General features: G+C 39.3%; 1 protein-coding gene and 1 long non-coding RNA gene across 2 annotated transcripts in view; both read right to left on the bottom strand.

Annotated features, from left to right (window-relative positions):
* The window catches only part of LOC127143752 (uncharacterized), an 11485-nt gene extending 5791 nt beyond the window's left edge, over positions 1-5694 (bottom strand). The window contains exons 1-2 of the long non-coding RNA XR_007815364.1: positions 4983-5694; positions 3956-4100 (exon numbers count right to left, since the gene is read on the bottom strand). This is a non-coding gene — a long non-coding RNA (uncharacterized LOC127143752). The remainder of the gene's footprint in view (positions 1-3955; positions 4101-4982) is intronic.
* A 626-nt stretch (positions 5695-6320) lies between these two features.
* Positions 6321-20887, bottom strand: part of LOC108895272 (cell adhesion molecule DSCAML1) — a 95486-nt gene continuing 80919 nt past the window's right edge. The window contains exons 22-35 of the mRNA XM_018693974.2: positions 19050-19203; positions 17351-17468; positions 16877-17040; positions 16588-16686; positions 14542-14730; positions 14135-14263; positions 13807-13965; positions 13506-13661; positions 13270-13300; positions 13010-13128; positions 12700-12852; positions 12289-12483; positions 11822-12130; positions 6321-11311 (exon numbers count right to left, since the gene is read on the bottom strand). Of these exons, the coding sequence (XP_018549490.1) occupies positions 10722-11311; positions 11822-12130; positions 12289-12483; positions 12700-12852; positions 13010-13128; positions 13270-13300; positions 13506-13661; positions 13807-13965; positions 14135-14263; positions 14542-14730; positions 16588-16686; positions 16877-17040; positions 17351-17468; positions 19050-19203 (2565 nt within the window). The 3' untranslated portion in view covers positions 6321-10721. The remainder of the gene's footprint in view (positions 11312-11821; positions 12131-12288; positions 12484-12699; positions 12853-13009; positions 13129-13269; positions 13301-13505; positions 13662-13806; positions 13966-14134; positions 14264-14541; positions 14731-16587; positions 16687-16876; positions 17041-17350; positions 17469-19049; positions 19204-20887) is intronic.

The following is a 20887-nucleotide window of genomic DNA, read 5'->3' as shown; positions in this document are numbered from 1 at the left end:
TTTTGGACCATTTCTGATGCCATACTATACTATGTCATTTTTTTTATGCCTTATTATACTATGACATTTTTGGACCATTTCTGATGCCATACTATACTATGTCATTTTTTTTATGCCTTATTATACTATGACATTTTTGAACCATTTCCGACGCCATTGCTAGAGTATGACATTTTTTTGACGGCATACTATACTATGACATTTTTCTCACATTTTTTGATGCCATACTATACTATGACATTTTTTGATGGTTTTTGATGCCTTACTATACTTTGACATTTTTTGAACCATTTTCCGACGCCATGCTAGAGTATGACATTTTTTGACGGCATACTATACTATGACATTTTTCTCACATTTTTTGATGCCATACTATACTATGACATTTTTTGATGGTTTTTGATGCCTTACTATACTTTGACAATTTTGGACCATTTCTGATGCCATGCTAGAGTATGACATTTTTTTGACGGCATACTATACTATGACATTTTTCTCACATTTTTTGATGCCATACTATACTATGACATTTTTTGATGGTTTTTGATGCCTTACTATACTTTGACAATTTTGGACCATTTCTGATGCCATACTATACTATGTCATTTTTTTATGCCTTATTATACTATGACATTTTTGAACCATTTCCGACGCCATGCTAGAGTATGACATTTTTTGATGCCATACTATACTATGACATTTTTTGATGGTTTTTGATGCCTTACTATACTTTGACAATTTTGGACCATTTCTGATGCCATACTATACTATGTCATTTTTTTATGCCTTATTATACTATGACATTTTTGAACCATTTCCGACGCCATGCTAGAGTATGACATTTTTGAGCATACTATACTATGACATTTTTCTCACATTTTTTGATGCCATACTATACTATGACATTTTTTGATGGTTTTTGATGCCTTACTATACTTTGACAATTTTGGACCATTTCTGATGCCATACTATACTATGTCATTTTTTTATGCCTTATTATACTATGACATTTTTGAACCATTTCCGACGCCATGCTATGACATTTTTTGATGCCATACTATACTATGACATTTTTTGATGGTTTTTGATGCCTTACTATACTTTGACAATTTTGGACCATTTCTGATGCCATACTATACTATGTCATTTTTTTTATGCCTTATTATACTATGACATTTTTGAACCATTTCCGACGCCATGCTAGAGTATGACATTTTTTGACGGCATACTATACTATGACATTTTTCTCACATTTTTTGATGCCATACTATACTATGACATTTTTTGATGGTTTTTGATGCCTTACTATACTTTGACAATTTTGGACCATTTCTGATGCCATACTATACTATGTCATTTTTTTTATGCCTTATTATACTATGACATTTTTGAACCATTTCCGACGCCATGCTAGAGTATGACATTTTTTGACGGCATACTATACTATGACATTTTTCTCACATTTTTTGATGCCATACTATACTATGACATTTTTTGATGGTTTTTGATGCCTTACTATACTTTGACAATTTTGGACCATTTCTGATGCCATACTATACTATGTCATTTTTTTATGCCTTATTATACTATGACATTTTTGAACCATTTCCGACGCCATGCTAGAGTATGACATTTTTTGACGGCATACTATACTATGACATTTTTCTCACATTTTTTGATGCCATACTATACTAAGTCATTTTTTTTATGCCTTATTATACTATGACATTTTTCTCACATTTTTTGATGCCATACTATACTATGTCATTTTTTGATGGTTTTTGATGCCTTACTATACTTTGACAATTTTGGACCATTTCTGATGCCATACTATACTATGTCATTTTTTTATGCCTTATTATACTATGACATTTTTGAACCATTTCCGACGCCATGCTAGAGTATGACATTTTTTGATGGCATACTATACTATGACATTTTTCTCACATTTTTTGATGCCATACTATACTATGACATTTTTTGATGGTTTTTGATGCCTTACTATACTTTGACAATTTTGGACCATTTCTGATGCCATACTATACTATGTCATTTTTTTATGCCTTATTATACTATGACATTTTTGAACCATTTCCGACGCCATGCTAGAGTATGACATTTTTTGACGGCATACTATACTATGACATTTTTCTCACATTTTTTGATGCCATACTATACTATGACATTTTTTGATGGTTTTTGATGCCTTACTATACTTTGACAATTTTGGACCATTTCCGACGCCATGCTAGAGTATGACATTTTTTGACGGCATACTATACTATGACATTTTTCTCACATTTTTTGATGCCATACTATACTATGACATTTTTTGATGGTTTTTGATGCCTTACTATACTTTGACAATTTTGGACCATTTCTGATGCCATGCTAGAGTATGACATTTTTTGACGGCATACTATACTATGACATTTTTCTCACATTTTTTGATGCCATACTATACTAAGTCATTTTTTTTATGCCTTATTATACTATGACATTTTTCTCACATTTTTTGATGCCATACTATACTATGACATTTTTTGATGGTTTTTGATGCCTTACTATACTTTGACAATTTTGGACCATTTCTGATGCCATACTATACTATGTCATTTTTTTTATGCCTTATCATACTAAAACATTTTTGGACCATTTCTGATGCCATACTATACTATGTCATTTTTTTTATGCCTTATTATACTATGACATTTTTGAACCATTTCCGACGCCATGCTAGAGTATGACATTTTTTGACGGCATACTATACTATGACATTTTTCTCACATTTTTTGATGCCATACTATACTATGACATTTTTTGATGGTTTTTGATGCCTTACTATACTTTGACAATTTTGGACCATTTCTGATGCCATACTATATACTATGACATTTTTTGTCAATTTTTGTGTGCCTTACTAAACTATGACTATCTTTGACGGCATACTATACTAGGACGTGTTATGATGGTTTTTGATGCCTTACTATACTATGACATTTTTTTTCCACATTTTTTCATGCCTTACTATATGACATTTTTGGACCATTTCTGACGCCATACTATGACCTTTTTTGATGGTTTTTCACATCTTACTATTCTATAAGATTTTTCTCACATTTTTTCATGCCATACTATACTATGTCATTTTTTTTTAATGCCTTATTATACTATGACATTTTTGAACCATTTTTGACGCCATGCTAGAGTATGACATTTTTTGACAGCATACTATACTATGACATTTTTCTCACATTTTTTGATGCCATACTATACTTTGACATTTTGTGATGGTTTTTGATGCCTTACTATATTATGAGATTTTTTTGACACCTTACAATATTATAACATTTTTTTCACATTTTTAATGCCTCACTATACTATGACATTTTTGGACCATTTTTGACGCCTTACTATACTTTGACATTTTTTTCACACTTTAATATGATATTTTTTGACATTGTTGACATCTTACTATACTATGAAATTTTCTTGATCCCTTACTGTATTATGACACTTTTCTCACATTTTTGATGCCTTACTATACTGACATTTTTCTGCAATTTTTTGTGCCTTATTATAGAATGACATTTTTTCATGGTTTTGATGCCTTACTATGACATTTTTTGGCCATTTTTGACGCCATACCATACTATGATTGATTACTTCTACTCTACTCATATATTACTTTTACCATTACATATTACTTTTTAGATTACATATTACTTCTGAATATATAGATAACTTTTACTGTTGTAAACTACATCAAGTAATTTTAATTTTTTTTCATCTCATTTCTGATATTGCTAATTACCCTTACATTACTTCTATTAATACAGATTACGTATACATTATTTTCATATTGCAGATTACTTCTAGCATTACACTTTTCTGATAAACAATTTCATGTCAGTGCTCTGTGTTGACAGTTTATGTAAAGCGGTTTGTGAATTACCTGGAGGCCCCAGGCCTGGTCTTAAAGAACTTTTGCACGTCTCTGCGAGTCATGGACAATGTCTCTCCGATCATGGACCACGTCTCTGCAATCATGGAAGACATCTCAGCGATCGTGGACGACATTGTGGATGAAGTGGTGACACCTGGAGGAAATTGAAGGGAAACATACAAAGGAAAATGATCAGTACACTACTACTTAACCATGAAAACAGAAAAATATTCAACATTACAGCGGAAACAGAACATTTAACAAAACATTTTTATGCCTTACTATACTATGACATTTTTGATACTTTATTATACAGTGACAATTTTTGACATTTTTGACCACATTCTATAATGTATTTTTGATGTCTTACTATAATGTGAAACTGTCCCTACTATTTTGGATTACTATTATTTACACATTGCTTTTATATCACAGATTACTTTTAGTACTACATCTTACTTTTGTGGTCCGAAATCGGACCACAACAAGCCTACATGCACAAAAAAGTCTCCCGGTGTCATGACCACAAACCAACAGGAATAATACACAAATTTTTGCTAATTCTTCGCCATTTGGGGACATTGTATTTGAACGAACTCCTCCTAGAGATTTAATCAAACTCAGTCACTATACTGTTAACGCCTTTGTGATTAAAAGTGATCAAAATTTTGAGTTTTTGTTAAAGGGCGAGGCCTTGTCAGCACCTCAAATTTGCTGTTGCAAATGCTGACATCCAGGTGTAAAGCAGCACGGTACAGACGCAATATAATACATGATACATGATAGACGGCTATAAACTGAGTTTAAATGAGCGGGATGGAACACATTACAAAGAGATGGAAAATGTCGGTAAAGTGACTGCAAACAATTACAGCAGGAATTTAACGAGATTATCGAGAGCTCCTTATGATTTCACCCGTTCAAGCTGGAGTCCACAACTCATGTCAGGGTCATAGAAAGGGAAGGCTAATGATAACGCTAGCTGCTAAAGAAAATGCTAATGGAAGCCGCTAGCTAGCTCGCTCCTTAGCCTTACCTTTACGCCGCAGGTGTGTTCAGCGTCCAGCCTCATTCGTATTCGACAAAAAAGCTACTTCAAAGCTTGTTTTAGCATCAGGCTTATTCGGCAATCGGGTGTTCTCACAATACTGACAAACCGAGGTAACGCTTCAAACGTTGGTTTTGATCTGTTTCCCGGTTTCCTTTCTCTGCCTCTCTGCGCTCCTCCCAGTTTCCTGGCCAATGGCAACACACGCAGGCAAACAACGGCAGAAAAAACGCCACTTGGACAGCCTTTGATTACTCTTGTAATACATCCACGGGGGAGGTGGTAGCCTATAACGATAAGGTCTAGATCATGGATGTGTTATCTTTATATAAAGTCTATGGTTATAAAACATCCATGAAGGGGGGAGGGGTTTAACAAAAATGTCATTGCGGTTTCAAACCACATAGTTCACAGCATGAAGCTGTGTCTGGATGCTGAAGTAGGAAGCATGATTCCTGTCCAGTGTAACAACATCTCCATCACTGAATTCAGAATTGAATGCAGAATCCCTTGTCTCCAGCAGCCAGGCGCAGATCAACCACATCTTGCTCTATGGTGTGGGCACTAAACAACACACAGAAGAGGCCAATTCTGACTTTTTATTCACTGTTATATAAAGACACGAGTTTTTTTGTTTGTTTACCTGACATGTTCCAACTGCCAAGCCAGCAGTCTTCATCAGATGTGTAGCTGAAGCTTCCTGTCAGCTGAGGTATGTGGACATGGTCCTTCCTAATGCCACATAAACCAGCTGCCAGAAAATATTTAAACACAACACAGTAAAAGAATTTACCAGTGGTTTCCGACGTTTCTGGCTTCTGACATCTCACAATAGTCTGTAGTCAGGGTCTCATTTCCGTTCAAAACCTTCACCAAATAGTGATTTTTCTCTCCAAACATCTCACATGGCTTCATTCAATAAATGTTTAAATGATCCAGTATCTCACCCAAAATCAATTGAGACGGCCTGTGGATTTCTGCCTCCATCCCAATATGATGGATGTGAATCCAGTTTAACTTTTGGTGCTCACAGTATTGAATAATCACATTTACAAATTCAACGTATGACTTTTTCAGAGGCAGGGTTCACATTACTTTAAAATTCACAGACAACACTGTTAACAGTTTTTTAATTTGAACCTCCATCTGCAAGAAGAAACAGTTCCTATAAATGACATTCTAAGTGAGGACTGTGGATCTTAAAAACAGCTGGGTGTCAAAATGATGAATGAGCCAAACTCTTTCACAATCAAATCTGTCCAGTCCATACCGTGTTTCTGGACAACACAGAAATGCTACATGTTTCTGAAAGAATGAACAATGTCATCACAGTTCATAAAAAGATAGCTTTATTGCACAAGGTGTTGAGTACTCTTTTTCTGTTTTTGTTTGTTTTCATAGAAAAGAAAATGTAGAGTTAAACACAAGCAATTGCAAATTGAAGCAACGTTTCCCCATAAAAGTTTAAGGAACAACCTCTGCATTTTTAAAATGTTTTAATTAACCCCCTTTTAAATTCTTCAATTCACCGTTTCCCTTTTTCTTTTATAACCAGCAAAATTTTCAGAACATGCAATGCTGCTGTCCTCCCCCCCAAAAGTGGAATAATTAAAAAAAAGGCAAACTCTAAATCAGGTAACCTGTGACAAAGTAAAAAAAAAACAAAAAAGCTTTTTAAAAAATTTAAAAGGAGACAATGCAACCAAATGTCCTGTAAAAGAAGAAATCAATATTGGTAATTATGCATGGTCCACTCTGACATGTTTCAACTGGTCCATAAATCAAGATAAAGCAGTGTGTGTATAATTCTATAGTTTTTCATTAAGTCCTCTTCTGTTTCGTTACAATAACTTCAGTTCAGAGTTTACATTGTGCCCTGGTTTCTAGTGAAGATGTCGAAAATAGTACTCATTTATACAAAACACTTTCCTATGTACACAAGTCTTCTTTTATGGAGTAGAAATTACGTTGTATAGGTGGGCAAACGGGGGTACAGTGAGAGGGGGAGATCTGATTGGTTGGGCTGATGTGGAAAAGGTTGAGGAAATAGCACATGTGAAGTTACTTCCTTACAAACACAGAATAAGTCAGTTTGAAAGTTATGTTGTTGCACTTCAAGGAAAAATCCACCCGATCTAGAACCCATCACAGATAAGCTGTTGTTAAGAAACTAGCAGCTATCATATTCAAAGAGAAGGAAAATTACTGTAAAACATTGAGTCTTTAAATACTTTCTACTTCAGCAAGTACAAAAAATAAATGGCAGTTTTGGATCTACTTTGCCAGATTTTCTGTTCTTAAAATAACATTAATAGAAATGACATAACATTGTGTTATTATACATTATATTTGATGCATTAGTACTTAATTTAAATAAATATATATACTGCATTACTCATGCATTCTTCACAAAGTCAGTAAATACTTAATGATTAATTACAATATGGTTAGAAATTTCTTTACAATTTAAATCAGACCAAAATGGGTCAACATCTGTTATTTTTATTTCTGTCTTTTTTATTTTTGCCTAAAGAATATGTCATGCCTATGAGGACAAAAACGTCCAGGATTCAGGATTGTTCAAAGGCTCAAATCACTCACCAAAGTACTTGAATAAAACAAAGTATATACTACACATAAAAAGGAAAAATAACTCCTGGAATACATTAAGCATCACATAAACGGTGTAAAAGTATCAGGGTGAAAATTTCCTTAAAGAAACATTACATTTACTTTAAACAAACTGACAGTAGATCAGCGTTTTATAGTAAAAGCAACTTCACTGAAGAACTGGGGAAGGCAGGTTGGGCAGGAGTTCATTTCATCACTCCATCCAATATCCATACAACTGGAGTTAAGGAAGCATCTGTTTTCAGCTGCTGAAACAGGCCTGCCCCATTCCCAAACTCATGTTTTTTCTGAAAACAAGTATTTGCATAACTTGAAAACATAAAGGCCAAAATGAAAGGCATCATAACCATCGATAATGGAAAGCAAAGTTCATTTCTTTCCTGTGTAGTTTTAAAAAGGGAATTTGATTACTTTTATGAGCAGTTTTACTCTTATATTTGTTGGCCTGCAGTCCTGGAGTTTGGGGAGGACTTGCTATGACACAGATAAGAAACAGAAATACTTGTTGGTTTGTTTGTCTTCATTAACTATAGTCAGGTAATGGCATTGAGTTTGTGAACACACCTTTGGAAGGTACAATACAACATATTACAACAGGCTCACTTACTGTATAGGCTGTTCCATGTTTTACTGTTTTCTTTTTCAACACCACACTTTCTGCACTGAGCCATAGACCACAGTTAACCAGCGACACAATCTCACACTATAATTGGACTTTACTGTGCTTGTCCTTTCAGCTGCTACCTGATGCACAGGTACTGCAGCTGGAACATTTACAAAATCACAAGGGCATCATTGTATCATTCCTCAAACCTCAGTTTCACCATCTAATGTTCTTTCACACCGCTTCCTTTCTGTCCAAGATCTCCCGTCCATGGTTGTGCTACCCGTTTAAGCTTCCCTCTTCTTTTCCTTCCTTCCTTCTCGCAGTTTTTCACTCTGAGCGATTGTCTTGTGATCTTTTATATATATTTTCAATTAGAACGGCTTCTATATTTCTCTGCTTTTTTCAATATTCATATATTTGCTATATATTTGAATAGAAATATATATGTACATACTTTTGAAAACAAACATATATCATATCTTTTTATTTTTTCTATTGCGAGAGCCCTGATGTTTACGTTTTACCATTGCAAAACATTTGGAGCAACTCTTTTTTTTGGAACGATCTTTGTTATGGGATTAAGCTTTGGGAGAAGAAATGGGATTTAAAAAAAAAAAACTTAACAGATACAGTACTATTCATAAAGCTAAAATCAATTTCAGTGAGGCGGAGGGACTTGAAAACACGTCTTTTAGTTTTGAAGACCACTTACTTTTGAAGAAAAATTGTATCTCTCTGCTATGTAACACCCCCCCTCCCCATTTCCCTAACACAACTGCAAATTCTATTAACACTTGATCTCTCTGTGTATAATCTCAAAGTCATTGTCTGTCCATAAATTCAAGATCACTTCATACAAATAGGATTTTTTTGTATACATCTCTATAAATTTGCTGTGTTTGCAATTTGTTTCTCCACTCAAGTTGTCCTTGAACGTCAAACAGCATTTCTGCCTGTCTGTGCATATTAGACCTCTTCTCTCAGTCAGTCTGTCTTTTTTAACTAGCCTGTACGCTAGTGGTAGGTCACAGTGACACTGTATGGATATGATGGGGGACTGGGTGGGTAGTGGGTGAAGGTGGGGAAGGATAGAAAGGGATAAAGTGGGTAAAGGTGAAATGAGTTAAACAAAAGAGTAATGGTATTGTGGCACCAGTGATGAATATTAAAAGGGTCTCTTCCTTCTTTGTTCTGAGGGAGCGAAACAGAGAAAAGAGAGAAATAAAGGAATTCTTTCTTTATCATCTGTAGTTGCTCTCTTTTGAACCCACTTCCTCTTCAGGATTTCCTAACCAATGCTGTCAATCACACTTAGCAAAACAAAGTTCAAAAATGCTGGACCAAATTATAGGATCATAGCGTTTACATCGTCAGCATCATCATCATCATCACTGTCCCCGAATCCCCTTTCACAGGTACAAAATGAACAATATGGGGGGAGGGGGGTTCAGTTTTGACACAGACGTCTGCCCGAGAGGTCAGCATACAGATTGATTTTTAAAAAGGTCCACTGTTGGTGTGTGCCTGCCACATGTATACATATATATATTTACACATATACACCCACACGCACACACACGCAGGCTTGTGAAGGTTTCTGTTACTTGGATCCATTCTAACTTTTTCTTAGTGCACATGAGATTATATTTCCATCATTTTAAAAATAAACAGAAAACTGATGAAAAAAACAGGTTTGGATTCATCTTTCACTTGATGATGCTTGACTTTTTTTCTCCTCTGCTTTGAGTCTGTTTATAAAAGCATCAATTAAGACCACTATGCTGTGTCATCCATTGCATGTATAAGAAAATTCCCCAATGTCTCAAAACTGGTATTGAGACAACAGTCCTTCCACTGCCTCTAATGTATGAATCCATGATGGAGTAACCTCTCAGAGCCAGTGTAACACCAAGGTTGGTGGTTTATGCATACAGTAAAAGCATCCTGCCATGGCACAATGCTGTGATATGAGCTCTTCTTCCATCAGAGACCAGAAAAGTAACATATTTAAAAACCTAAAAACCTTAACACACATATCTGTGTGAAACTCAAGCAACCAGGTTCGTTCTACGACTGTCTTGATCCAGAAGACAAGACAGTGCACGTGGAAAGCATTTTGTGCATAAGTACAGTGTCCTTACCAGAAAATGAAAATATGAAGTGAACAGATAAATCATTTATGTTTTGGCAAGTGATTTCCAGGGTGATGAAATAAGAGATAGAGAAAGATGACACAATTATAATAGAAAGCAATCAGGCAGAAAGAAAGGCAAACCCCTGTGCTGTGGAGACCCAACTCTGACCCCTTCATACAGTAGTGTCGATGGGAACCCAACCAGCCCCCTGCAGCCTGGCACAGTGCAGGCACTGACAGGTCAGCTGTGCATGTGTATGTTCCTCACCCCACTTTTCCATAGAGGCTCCAGGCAAGCGCCGGCTTGACCAGCATTCTATAAAGAGTTACAGTGACAGGCCGCTGTGATGGCAGGCTACACCAGTGTGTAGGATTTGGAGTAGGCCCCTGCCCCTCCATCTCTCTGCTTCTGTAGTCTGCCTAAGCCCGAGGAGCTGCTCTCCAGGAGAGAGTCTCTGGATCCTCCCATCTTGGAGGAGGATGAGGAGGCACCTCCAGGGGTCCCCCCGGTGGCCCCTGCTGCTCCACCACCAGAGGACGATGATGCTCCAGCAGCTGCAGCGGTGGCAGCAGCAGCTGCAGCTGCACTCTGGGCCACTGAGGCAGAGGAGCCGGGCATGGTGAGAGTCCTCTGGGGAAGTGTGGAGCTGCTAGAGGTAGCAGACGCTCCTCCACTCCCACTACCTCCACCACCGCCTCCTGTTGCTCCTCCAGAGGAAGCCCCAGAGGAAGTGAGGTTGGACAGGCCAGAATGGCCCATGGTTAGGGCCTGCTGCTTTGCAGAGTCCATAGTCACATGACGGCCCTGGGTGTGGTATGCCCGCTGGGCCAGGCCACGAATAGAGGCTTCACGTGGTGGGACCACTGGACATGGGTCATGATGTTCTGACTGCTTTCGGAAGAAGGGATCTGACTTCATGTAGAGGGGTAGGTTGCAGTAGTCACCTAGAGCGGAAAAGTCAAATGTAATGTGACTGCCAAAGCCAACGTCTATGGATAATATAGTGCGCCAAACTTTGAATATTTTTACTGTGTATTTATTGAAACCACTAACTGCACTGGAGTCATCTGGCAACATCACCAGTATTTTCATATGACCCATCACACAGGTTCTTACTTCCCCTGTAAAACTTAGTGGTATATATTGTATTTTGTACACTTATTATATTGCCATATAATATCTATATTTACAGTTATTTTACTATGTTTTTTTTGTTATCTCTTCTTCAGCTATTGAAAGCTTATTTTTCCATTTTAGTGCTTAATTCTTCATTTTGGTGTTCTGAAAGTGAACCAAATCAAAGTCACAGGAGACATCAACTTATTCTTGATTCTGATATATTCAACACAATTTGAACTTTTGACCTAACTTGGTTTATATCTAAATTCATTTCAAACTTAAAATGTTAAGCAAAAAATAATATGAAAAATTAATGCTTTGCAGCAACCACTCACTCTTGGCGCGATGTGGAATGGGCACAGCTACATTCTTGCCACGGTCGTAGTCCTGGGGTTTGGGTGGCGAGGCAGTGAAACGGCAGATACCGGGCTCTGACGGTGTGCTCATGGATGTCATGCTGTCTGCATTGTCATTGGTACCTGTGGTCATCTGGTCAGATGAGCTGTCAGAAATAAAACACTCTGTAATCTCAAATTTGGCGTGCTGCAGGTGCTCCTCCAGCTTGGCATGCTCATATGCTCTCGCCAGCTCCTCATAGGTGGAGGAGGCACTCTCTGTCGACACCATGCTGTTGCGACCCTTATCTATGGAAGAGGGAGGAAAGAAAAGGGAGGTGAGCGCAATTTATCCAGGCGTACAAAGGCTTTTTGAGGTGTAGCCCCCTACAAAAACACATTCTCCTCCACATTTTCTTAAATGTGCATATTAATGGCTGTAAATGTCATTTCATCCATGTGCCAACCTGTGTCCTGCGAGAGGCTGGCGCTGTAGCTGTCACTCTCTGTGACAGTGATGCCATGCTGGGAGCCAACTGTGCGCCAGTCTGAGGTGAGAGTGCGGGCTGGCGTGGAGGCCTGGCACTTGGTCAGAGTCCACTGACTGGAGTAGCGGTTCCTGATGCTGTGGGCTGATTTAACACTCTTCCTCGACACCGGGTCTGATGGTAAATGGATATGGAAATAATAAGGATATGTATGTACCAAAAAAAATGAACAAGCATTTTCAAAACCTCATCAGGCTTAGACACAGTGGATTTTAACAGACTGAGAAACACAAGAAATTGCTCAGAAATGCAGAAACTTAACTTTACACTGTTTATGCTTACACCATATTGCTCCAGTTAGTTTGCACAGTGAAGAGAGAGAGCACTTACTGGTTCCTGGTCTGATGTCTGACATGTCAATCAAAGGACCGGTGTTCTGGATGAGGGCAGGGTGATGAACAGACACACCTGTGCAGAAGCTCTGAGGGTTCCCAGTTTGGTTGAACTCTGTGTCTGTCACAGGGATAGTGGCCTTGTCCTCACCTGACAGAGATGGAATGAAGATTACAGAGAAGCACAAATAAAAGTCTAACACCTCCCAATGTTCATAACACATCTGACATAAAGATTATTTTATCTGACACTCATGCACAGACACATGAATGCACACAATAATTCTCTGTCTCTCTCCCCCTCTCACCGATTTGCTTTATGCCTTCCTTGTCCTCAATTAGAAGCTGCACTCTGGGGATGTCGATGTGTAACCGTGGGCCCTGAGGAGGGCCCTTCACAGGGGTGTCAAAGCTGCGGTTGTTTTTACTAATCCAGAGATAAAGGACAAGGATGCACACACACAAACAAACACAGTTTTGAGTAAAATCCAAAATGTGGATTTGTAAAATGGATTTTGAGTTACACTAAATCATTTTGCAAGAGGGCCTAGGAAATCACAGATCTTACCTGATCAGCATCTCTGCCAGGCTTTTGGCATCTAGAGAGAGAGAACAGAGAACATAACAAATTATTTTTTCCTGACACACAAATCAATCTTTTAAAATAAATGCAACTCCAGAGACTACATTCAAGATTCTCTCTGAAGTCTGCCTCTGCTTCTGGAATCTCTCTGAAGACTGCTTTGTTGTTCATGCCAAATCATTCCCACCACTTGTCTCCGCTCCTTTTACTTCTACTCTCACCTCTTAGTCTCTTCAGCCTTTTTTCTTTGCGTTTCTTGCGAATGATGAAGAGTAGAGCAACACCCAGAGTGACCAAGATGACGGGACAGCCAATGGAAAACAGCTTCTTGACATCATCATTCTTTTCCAGGGGAGATTTGATTGGTGGGATTGTGCCTGCACAAACCCAGGTCAACTAAAGATTAGTTACCGCCTTTTCACAACAATATTTTAAAATGGCCAGTATTACTAATTTCTTATTAAAAAACATCAAAACTACCATTTATGTGAATGGAATGCCAAACAAAAGTCTTCTACTCACTGCCATCATAGTCTAGTGTTGCAAACTGGGAGCTCTGGTTGCCACAGCCAGCGCTGTTACATGCTTTCATCTTCAACTCATACCAGGTGGCCTCACGCAGCTCTGCCAGGAACACGTCTGTGGTTGCATTGGTGCGTACACTCTGCCATGTCCATGTACCTGCAACAAGTTAATAATGTTGCATCTAATCTCTGTTTCTTATTGTTTTCGAGATGGAAGGTTACCTCAGTACTACCACAACACTAGCTCACATGCTTGATTTAACTAGGTCATGTTTTTTTTTAACCCCCAAATACTTAAAATGAAGTGAATGAATGCAGTGACTCACCTTTTGGTCTAAACTCAAGAGTGACAGCGCTGATTGGACAGCCTCCACTGGCCCAACCCTGCAGGTTGAGGCGGGCATGGCTGGAGTTAATGTGGGTGAAGACTGGCTGGTCCTTGTTGAACTGGGGTTCTGTGAAAGAAGCAACATTACAATACATTTGTCAATGTCTGTTTAGACAACTAAAAAATATTGACATATATTGTGCCAGAGAACAGGTGATTGTGGAATATAAGACATCATAGGCAGGTCTATGTGATTCAGCAATAGCAACATCTTGTTGGTAACAGAAGAGAGAAACAAATTCAGAGTGGGTAATCACTCCTGTGTGAAAATATGTGTGTTATGTATGCTTATGACCTATGTCCACCCACACTAATTTCCTTCATCCTCCATTCCAGGCTTCTTACCTCGCCCGTGGGTCTTTGCCTCAATGATCTCACTGATGCGTCCTGCTCCGACACTGTTCTTGGCAGCCAGCTTTACTTTATACCAGGTGCCACAGCGTAGGTTGTCCAGTTTGAAGGAGCGCTCACTAGAACTGATGAAAACATCTTTCCATTCCTCTGTGTTGTCCACAGAGTACTGCAGCACAAAACCTGTATACACAAAAAGACTCAATATTAATTTCACTTTATTTTATATCACATAATTATTTCTCTTTGAAGGTTAAAATGAGAAAATCCCGGCAGCATAAACCCTATCAAACTTTGTGACATTGTTACCTCTAATGTCCACTAGATGGCAGCGTCAGACTGTACTTCTGTTGCCCAGACAGGCCCTGTTTAGAGGACAGTCTTGCTGCTCTCTATCTACGCTGCCATTAGTTACCTACAAACCCCAAGACTGGAATGGCGCTGACTGAGCATCTATGCAAATGAGGGCATGCAATATGGTGACTGTTTTTATAATAAGCTGCCTCAGAGAGCCAACTCCCTCCTGCTCTGAGACGCTTTCCATTTAATCCTCCATCTCTGTCTGTCTTTCCTTCTGTTGGTAAATAATTATGTATATATGAATGTCTCCCTCTCTGTGTTTCTTTGTACTCTTTGTACCATCCTTTTTTTCCCTTCCCTTTCTATCTCTCTCTTTCTAACAGATGGTGCGATAGAGTCAAAAACATTAGAAGGGTTAACATGTGCAGATCCTGCAGTGTCTGTTTATAAGTTTTATAGCCACCCTCTGTCTGCCACAGAACAGAAGAGAACACAGTAACAGGGAGAGCAGTGCAGAACAGCACAACACAATAACAGACTATTGCAGAAGAGATTAGAACATAACATAAATAATTTCTCCAGGATTACTAACCTACAGGAATTGCTCATTTGCTTTTCTGTTTATTTCGGTTTACACAAGCCCCCAAATACTACACACACACACACACACACACACACACACATATATATGTACATATTCATACAGAATGAAAACATTCTAACATTCTAACATGTTTTATCTGAAAAAAATGTCTGCAGATGCCACTGCAGTAGTAATGCAAAATAGATGCTTGATGGTGAATTTCAGCATTGCCTACTGCTGACACTGTGCAGATGGCTTCACAGACAGACAGGCATTCTGGTATGCATACAAGCTATACAGATAGGCATCACGGATGTATGAGACACTAGATGATGTATGTAAATACTGATTTGGTAGCCCATCATTATTTGAATACAAAGCTGCACAACCAACACACACTGTTTGCACCGAAATATATATTACTCCCTACATCCGTGCACGTAATGCATGCAAATTAGTGTCAAACTAGTGTCTGGGCCTTCCTGGCAGTGTGCTGACTCAAATGAATAACACAAAAATGTTATATTGTTATAGCTTTTGATGGCTTTAAAATACACTTGACCTAATGGTTCAAAAAGTTGTCTTTGAATGCGATCTCATGAAAGTTTCTTAATTATTTTTGCAGTCATTCCTATGCAGCAAAAGTTTGTTGCTGGGTCTAGTTCTGTCTTAAGGCATTACATCAAAATCACCACACGCCTCATGCTTGACGGTCTCATATTAAGTTTTAACAACAGGGAGTCTGACAGATGACCCCTGCAAGCTTCCTCACACTAACAAACAACACGAACAATGAAAAGAATTGAAATCACATTTGCAGGCATGGCCATTCAGTCACGCCCACCATACCCATCTTCACACAGAAATCACCAACAATCAGATAATCAAACAGACACATAATTAACAGGGAAACATAAAACCAGGACATCAATCAATAAAGTAATAGATTAGCGTGCACACTAACAACGTGGAAGGTAAAAGAGGGACAAAAGACAGACAGAGGGTGAACTAAAATCAGAGGTCAGAGGGAAATCTAACTTTGATAACCTAAGGCGAACCTCTGCATAGTGTCACCTTTAGATTCATAAGCTATAGACAAGAAGAGAGAGATGTGAGTATACTGGAAGACAGAAAGACAGCTTTGCAGGGCCACCTACCTCTGATAGAGCTGCCTCCGTTGTCTCCTGGTATCCAGGCCAGAGTGATGGAAGAGGTGGAGGTGGTGGAGACAGTTAGACGAGGCTGGTCTGGAGGGACTAAGTAAAAACACGCAGAGTAAACCACTCAGTAATACTTAGACTTAGACTTATACATTTTTTAAACATAGGAAAAATGTAATTGTTATAAATGTAAATACTACACTATATTTCTCATTTAAGAAGAACAGCAACAGGGCTATAAGTGAGGCACAGTGATAGTGGAGTGTCATTAATAGCGTTTTCACACCTTGTACCAAAAGGTTGACTATAATAGTGTCAAAGCCCAGGGTGTTGGTGGCTGTGCAGGTGTAGTAACCAGAATCTTCAGCTTTGACAGAGCGCAGCACTAGTGTCCCATTGGCCAGAATGAGACGCTGTCCATCCAGAGACACTGGGATGGCTGTGTCCTCACTAACAGAAAGGAAGGAGAGCGGCTCATGAGAGGAAATTGTAAGACTTATTTTAGTGTTACTCGACAGGAGGCTGCAAAATTCTCCACAGGCATGAGGTTAATGTTTTGTGTTGTTAACATTCAAGTTAGGATCTGGGTTAATGTTGGGAGCTGTATAGTATTTTTCAAAAGATGCATTATTTACACTATATGACAATATTGACAAGCTGAATTTTTGCTGAACCGTCTGAGATACTTTAACATTCTAAGAAGAGACACAGCAGCACTATACATTCAGCTTCATATAACATCTCTGTTGTGGATTCTCACCTGTCTTTGGTCCATTTTATGGTCGGCGTTGGCTCTCCCACTGAGCCACAGGGCAGTCGCACCTCTTTCATCCACGGAGTGGTCACCGTGCCCCCGAATGACAGGATCTTAGCTGGGGCTGGTGGAGGGAGAGGAGAGGGATGTAAAAATGATGAGGTGTATAAAGACAGAGACATTGAAAAAGGGACCATTAAAGCTAATTGCATTAACACTCAAACAGGGCACACTACAAACAGAGCAACAGCCTAATTAATATGTAGCGATTGGATAATCTTGCCATTGTCAAATAAACAATTTTCAAACCTAATAAACAAATGCTGCAGAGGTTTCAGAATGTTTCAATCAATACATTGTGATGGTTAACACAAAAAGCATAAATTGATTTGTTTTCCATTTGGGATTCTTTCAATAAGCATTTACTGGAAGAAAATGTGTATTGTATTTGATTCACACTTGGTAGAGAGGAAGTCTGTGTTAAATGTGACATTGACCAGCAAAGAACGGAATATGAATATGAATATAATATGGGACAAAGAATGAGCAGAGAGGATATGAAAACATATCCATCCATTCGGGTACATAAACCTTGTATTCTCTGTCACTCCCCAGCCTGCTCTGCACCCCCCTTTCTTTCTCAAGCTTGGCGTCTTAATGCTAGGACTCTAGTGCACTTATGTTAAGGCTGAATGAAGTATTGAGTAGGCAAGCCTGGAGGACACTGCCTTTTACAGCTGCCGATCAGCTGACGCACCCACCCATACGAGCGCACACTTGCAAACCGCACCCGGCAGTCAAAGGAACGAATAGATAAAGAAAAGGATGACATGGTGGAAAGTGCACTCTATTCATTCCTCCCTTATTCTTCCTGTCTTTTAATCCGAAGCCTATTGATTTTGCTGCCCTCTTCATTTTCTTAAACACTCTGCCTCTCTATTGTCTTGTGTATTAGTTAGCTCTGCTCCTGTCATGTCATTTTCTCTCCTCTTTTTTTCCCCCTCCACCTGCTGCCCTCCCTTTTGCTCCCCCTCTTATCATTTCCTTGGCTGAGGGCAGTTTCTCTGGTGCCCTCTGAACTCTGAAATCAATAGCATACCTTTGTAAAGTCAAAACAGGCAGTAACAAAGAAACAAAGGGGAAGGCTGGAAAAACAAGCAGCAAAGGGATACAGTATATAGAGCAAGTGACAGAGTAAGAGGGAGATCATTTACATGATTCACAGAGCCATAAGGGATGTAGAGCAAAACATCCTTTAAAAAAAAACAACTGTATTTTTAGTTCACAGCATTGTCGATAAGAGGCTTGAAGAGGAATACTACGCTGTCGTGTAGCAGTGTCATAAGTGTTCCTAAGAGACTGAGATGGTAGGAGCAGAGACAGAGACAGAGCAAACAAAGAGCCAGAAAATTCAGGAAAATGAAAGAAAGAAGCTTATTCAACAACAGCTGAACTGGTGAGTTGCAGGTCAGAAGACTCCCAGGTGTCCAGGTTAAAATCAAGCAGAGAGGAGGAGTGGGCTACAGAGTTATGCTGCACTCAGCAAGACCTGTAAACATATGTGTTAAATTGCTGCATTTCCCCTTTAAATGCTGATGAAACCTAAATGATTTTTGACCTGCAAATTACCAAAACCACACTTACTTGGCATTTAACCTCACTGTTTCTCTCATTACATATGTCACTTTTGCATTCAGGGTCTCACCCTTGGCTGCCGGCTCCACGGTAACCTTCTCGCTGAAGTTACCTCGGCCTGCAGTGGTGACGGCTGCAGCCCAGATCAGGTACTGCTGCCTGTGGTTGAGGTGGGTGATTCGGTAAAACAGTAGCTCTGGGTTGGCTTCATACTCGCTGGGCAGCTGGGGGGTGGGGGTGTAAAGGAAAGTATAATAAAGTATTATAGGAAAATATCTTTTCTTTTTAAATCTATCAGCAGATTTGCTGGTAGGCTGAAATACTTGTTTCTTATGCAGCAATATTTATCAGGTACATAACTGCTGAATTATTGCATTAAAAACATCATCATCATCATCTAAAACAAACAGGCTTGCTGTGGAAACAGGCAGAATTTTGTAACTCAATAGAGTCAAGTAAGTTGTAAGTTGTAAAGGCTCCCAAAAACATAATAAAAACACATTGAAATATAGACAATTTAAAACATTCCATATTTTCAACCTTTCCCTAAGAATCAAGAAAAAAAAACCTTGTTGTGTTCTGGTCACGCAATCTGCATTGTATCATATGTGCTAAGCGGCACATAGTAAATTCTGTGGGATGACAAAAACAAGATCATTTTGTCACTTTACTGGAGAGGCAGGAGCAATGTGAAGGGCTGAGTGAACATCATTCTAATGTGACCCAAGCCCTGTATTCTCTCCTCGAGTCAGTACTACAGGAGAGGAAAAGAGGATGGCTTGGAGGGGACAGAGGTTCTGGGGCATATTATGATAAGGCAAAACTGTGTGGAGGGATGGAGCTGGAGGGAGGGAGGGAGAGAGAGGGGGAGAGAGAGAGAGAGAGAGAGAGAGAGAGAGAGAGAGAGAGATGAGAGGGCTGGGTTGTGGTGGTGGGGGGGAAGCCCACTCCCTCTCCTCCTCTGTTCTCCTCAGGGAGGGCAAACAGAGATATGAGACTGAGGAAGACAATGGGGGACAGACAAATGAGACCGTCAGAGATATCATGAACAGTCATACACTAATGAGGCCTATCTACTGCAGGCATCAGCAGTGACGGAGAGGAGAGGAGAGGAGAGGAGAGGAGAGGAGAGGAGAGGAGAGTCACATAAACAGGCAGAGATAGAGGGAGAGAGAGGAATGGTTACACACAAACAAGCACAAATACGCATGCACGAATACGCTGACACACACATCCAGTGGCATACATGACCTGGAGGTGGATGTGTAATTGCAGTGTGTTTAACCCAGCCATGTGTCTGCTGTCTAGACATATACACATCACTGTCCCTTCAATACACACACGCGCACACACTCAAACACACAACCTCTCTTTTTTTATAGCCTGCCAGTCACTATTCACCTACCCACCAATTATACCCTTATTCCCCAACTCCTACTCTTCATCTACTCCTCAGGTATCCCAACACCCAGGTACACACACATACACACACACACAGTTCTGCACATCCCTTGTGTTTGTGCTGCTGGTCTCAGCTATGAATAGAAAGAATCTGGAAAAAAGAGAACACAATCACAAATTTAACACACACGCGCTGTACGGTAGCGCCGAACATTGACTGTCTCCGTCTAAATCACATGTTTTACTACACCCCACCAGTTTGACACTGACTCACATTTCTGACTGACAGGCGCTCGTGCACAGATGAAATGATGACTGCGATACAAGCGTCAAATGGTTTGAAGAGTCTGTAAAACGTGGCAGACCAGTAAAATCTGCGAAGGCACTGCAGTGTAGCTGAGCTCTGTCCTAGCCTGCTGGGTTGTTGTCTGCAGAAACAGTTTATTCTGGGCAAACAGATTCCAGTATTCCTGTTGTTTTTCACATTTATGAGCAGGCCGTCACGGA

This window comes from Lates calcarifer, linkage group LG21 (genome assembly GCF_001640805.2).
Source record: "Lates calcarifer isolate ASB-BC8 linkage group LG21, TLL_Latcal_v3, whole genome shotgun sequence".
Lineage (NCBI taxonomy): Eukaryota > Metazoa > Chordata > Actinopteri > Centropomidae > Lates > Lates calcarifer.
Note: the sequence above shows the minus strand (reverse complement) of the source record. Positions and strands in the feature narration are given on the sequence as shown.